The sequence below is a fragment of the Limulus polyphemus genome, unplaced genomic scaffold (assembly GCF_000517525.1).
Source record: "Limulus polyphemus unplaced genomic scaffold, Limulus_polyphemus-2.1.2 Scaffold11, whole genome shotgun sequence".
Lineage (NCBI taxonomy): Eukaryota > Metazoa > Arthropoda > Merostomata > Xiphosura > Limulidae > Limulus > Limulus polyphemus.
In genome coordinates this window covers 871,929-876,447 of record NW_013665621.1, presented here as the reverse complement: position 1 = coordinate 876,447, position 4,519 = coordinate 871,929, and the positions used below count along the sequence as shown (strand labels likewise).

Here is a 4,519-nt window from a genome sequence, read left to right as displayed (position 1 = left end):
CAAACCTTCCACTCTTGTCAGTTCAAAATTATGGGCGGTTAGCGCAGAGAGACCTATTGTAGCTTTGCGCAAATCTCCGAACCAAATTGTCCCCCATTGGCACAGCGGTATGTCTGCGGACTTACCACACTAGAAACCGAGTTTCGATACCCGTGGTGGACAGAGCACAGATAGCCCATTGTGTAGCTTTGTGCTTAATTCCAAACAAACAAACCGAACCAAATTAATTTACCGACATTCTTACCAAATTGTAAAATAAAAATGTATCTAATATTCAAAACTGGAATGCTGTGATATTATATTAATTATATACTATTGTCTAAAAAGAGAAATTATTTGTTTAGCGACATTACGTTTAAATATAACAATATTCATCAGTGTGTGTGTCTGTCGTCTGTTTTTCAGATGTGGAACATGTAAAAACAATAACAAACTCTTTGGCTTAACAGGTCATTCGATAAGATTTGAATATATAACTTCAAAAAGGAACGGCACCATTAATAACTAATGATACATAAGAAACACTATTAACCAATAACATAAATAATTCAAAAATACTGACTTGGAATTTAAAATTCATTCCCTACATCGATATATATATACTTTAAGCTCAAGTGACGAAAGGTAAATAATTGCTAATGTAACATCGATTTTGGTAATGGTAGTTATCCCCAAAGAGCATCTCTATTAAAATATAACGTGTATTTAATTCGGTTCTTAATTGGATGTTTATCACATACGTTCAGTCCTTATACCGAAAGAGTTATTTGAAAAACACTAATTCAGTTCTACGAGCTTTGTGTCTTGTTTTTTGAGTTTAACTCTACTTGGGGCTCCCCAGTAGCACAGCGGTATGTCTGCGGACTTACAACGCTAGAATCCGGGTTTCGATACCCGTGGTGGGCAGAGCACAGATAGCCCATTGTGTAGCTTTGTGCTTAATTACGAATAATACAACTCTACTTGGTTGGTATTTATAGTATCGGAACTACTGCAAGAAAATTCTATAGGTTGATAAATTCCGCGCAAGCCATTATTAGAATGGAATTTCAAAGCTATAGATATCGATAAACAAAAACCAAGACACATTAATACCCAGTTTACGTTTTTAATGATAACAGATACGGAGACTAACATTTCCTCCGCAATAAAAGTACGTTCAACAAATACTGTTTTAATTCGTTTCTGATTTGAAAACAAACGCTTAAGACTGGAAACAAAATTACGCTTGTTTTTTTCTTCTAATCACATCTTTATTCGTTAAAATAGAATAGTTTTCTAACATTTTATGAACAAAACTTACATAGCAATCCTTAAAAACTAATGTAATTTACGCCAGCTAATTTGTTTATTATTTCAAACACTATGAGATACAGATAGATTTTTTTTTTAGGAAATCAAGACTGTGATGTCACAGTGATAGCGACAAGTCCAGCCATAATGAAACTGTACGGTAACGTACAAATGCTAGAAAAAAGGGGAAAATTCCCCATTTCTCAGATACTTATGTTTAAACAGGGAAGATTATACTTGAAACATGTTAATGAATTGCATCTAACTAAGAGGTGTTTGGACGACGTTTCGAACTGCTAGTGCTAGCAACTTGAAACGTCGTCCAGAAACTTCTTTGATGGATATTCTTTGTTAAACCAACGCCTTCCAAGTATGTCTTTGTCATATTAAAAATTTACAACTTAATATTTACTGCACATTTTCAGATCACCAAAGCCACCTTTGTTTCCATCTTCGCCACTGATTCAGTACCATTGTAATAAATGTAGCCCGGAACTGTTTGATAGCCAGTCCGTAGACAATTGGGTTCATTGCGGCCGAGAACGTAGCAACTGATACGGTGAACATCTGGATGTTGTGAGCATGAGCTACATCGGTGAAAACGCTGTTTTCCAGAAACGTTGTCAGTGGTTGAGGCAGCCACAGTAGAACAAAAGAGGCAATGATATAGCCAGCGCGTTTAGCAGTTTGAGTTTCCATTTTTCTCTTTCCTCGTTCACAATTATTTTTTGCACCAAGACAAATTTCTTGGTAAATGCTGTTTTCATTTGAATGGGATCGTTCTATAAGAAGCGGAGGTATAAGTTTAATATGTTGCTCGTTTTCTAATTCACAGTGCCTCGTTAAGCTTGAATTTCTGCAAGACATTGTTGCTTGGTCGGTAAACAGATTTTTTTTAGCTAAGTTTGTTTTATTACCTTTAGGAGTAGATGATGGTGAAATATTGTCCGAGACCGATGTTGTGATCGAAATAGCATCACTATTTAAGCACAAAGGTTGAGGTGAATTTTGTTCACGAGCTGCTTTTAGCAAAGAAACATTCTTGACCTTGATAACGCTATTTCTGAGAGATTTACACGAATCAGTACTCGCTGATTTCATGGAGACAAACTGGTCAGAAGTTTGACAGGATTGTAAAGAGCCTGGGAATATAGGATTTCCTGATTGGTGAGGTTGATACCCTAAACTCTCAGAAGCTGTAGTCTCATTTGCTGAAAATTGAAAGTCTTTATGAGAGCTGATACAGTGCGATGACAAACCATCCCGATTTGGTAATGACAAAGAATTACAAACTGATAGCACCGAGTTTGAATCATTAATATTTGACGGGTCAAAGGTAGTAAGCGTATTTTTCATGTTTGGTTTTGATGACAAAGTTATTTTATTTCGATACCGACCTGGAGCCAGATGGTTACATGGACTGGTGCACAATGTTTCTGGATCTGTTTTTAATTCCAGACAACTGGTTGCAGGAGAGAGGAAGGCATCAGAGACTGTAAATACATGAGGTTGACTCGTGTCATCCGGTGACTGCATATTTGTCACTCTTATAGTAGGGGGAACTTGAAGAGATGAACCCACTGACCGCGAGTGCTGGCGAACAGACATGATGATGCAAATATAACAGGATGTAATTAGCACAATACAAATTAAGCCGAAAGGTAAGAATAGATAAAGTAGTGCATCATGACTCAGACTGTCGTGCCCACGAAGTTGTGTGCAATAATCATAAGTGATAGTGTCTGGAACTAGAGTCAAATTGATTATGCCCAACAGAAGTCCAACTGACCAGGTGCTCATAATTCCAGTTTTCATTCGCCAAAGCGTGCGTTTGACATTAGCTTCTAATGGACGAGCAATGGAATGGTATCGTTCGAACCCTACAGCCACCAACCCTGTGGCCTGTGCACCACTTGCAAAAGCGTGGAAGAACACTTGTAGAGAACAGATTGCACGTGGCAGCTGAAACCGTAAATAATTTGATATTTGGATAGTTATAATCAAAGGAATATCACAAGTAGTGCCTAGGAGGTCAGCCACACATAAACTAACAACAAGAATGTTTACCGTGGAGGAGCGCAGTGACCATCTGTGGAGTATAGTCATTATTACAGCAGAGTTGCACAGCAATCCTAATAGAAGACCAAGCCACAGAAATACACTGCTAGCAACAAACACTTCTTTTGACACGTGTAAGGAGGTCGAACACCACGTGCTATTTCGACTCTTAAACTTCTCACTGTCCATTATGTGTTGAGATTAACGTACCCCTTACTAAAATACCTCACTCAATATTGTACTCCAAAAGTACTGCGTTTAGTATTTAGTTTGTTTTGTTTTTTTACAGGGTGATTTTCTTAGTTAAATTAATTGGTCACTCTTATGTTTTAAACTACTTCTGGTCAGGAAACATCTTTGCTTGTATAGCAGACTTTCACAGAACATCGCTTGACTGCTGTAGTAAACGTTAGTCTCGTAACCGTAAGTTAATAACGCTTGAGACTAAAACACTCCGTATGAATGTCAACACCATGTAGTGGTGTTCAACTTTTTTTTTTTCTTTATCCAGATTAAGACAAAATCAGTTAATTCTCCTTAAATAAAAAGCTACTGTTTTATCCTACCTCCATTAACTTTAACAAATGTGAATTACAGCCTTGTTAAAACTGTTTCTTCCTTTGCTATAAGAGCGCTGCCTGCAAGTGACAGTATTAGTGCCACTGGCTAGAATTAAAGTATATACCTGATCCAACATCTCGTGACGAAAGGCACATGTCGCGCTCTCACGCGCCAAGTGCTTTGTTCACTTAATGACGTCAGCTTTCAGAACTCCACTGATCAAACAGAATGTAATTAGAAACAAAGTTTTTAGAAGGAAGACTGAATTATTTACTTATTATATTTTTAGTAGCAACAATGTTTTCTCGTATGTAGCTGAGTTTACTACGTAACCGGAGAGGTATCAGCGTATTTGAAAAGGGGTACTTGTACACCATTATTACATCTTTGAGATAACTGATTCTACTCCTTGCGATCATTCCAGCCACTTGTTTTCTTTTAGATAAAATCACTACCTGGAATTGTTTGTTAAAAGACAGAATTTAAAACCACCAGAAGTGATGGACATAACTTGCAACAAATTTACTTGTTTGTCTGTTTGTTTTGAATTTCGCGCAAAGTTACACGAGGGCTATCTGCGCTAACCGTCCCTAATTTAGCAGTGTAA

General features: G+C 37.3%; 1 protein-coding gene across 1 annotated transcript; it reads right to left on the bottom strand.

Annotated features, from left to right (window-relative positions):
* Positions 1-1,719: 1,719 nt before the first annotated feature.
* LOC106478531 lies at positions 1,720-2,901 on the bottom strand. Its single transcript, XM_013939083.1, has one exon. It carries the CDS (start codon positions 2,899-2,901, stop codon positions 1,720-1,722), a length of 1,182 nt encoding a protein of 393 aa, XP_013794537.1.
* Between the last annotated feature and the right edge of the window lie 1,618 nt (positions 2,902-4,519).

Excerpts from the sequence above, each read along its gene's own strand:
- LOC106478531 (XM_013939083.1), bottom strand. The coding sequence starts at position 2,901 with ATGTCTGTTCGCCAGCACTCGCGGTCAGTGGGTTCATCTCTTCAAGTT.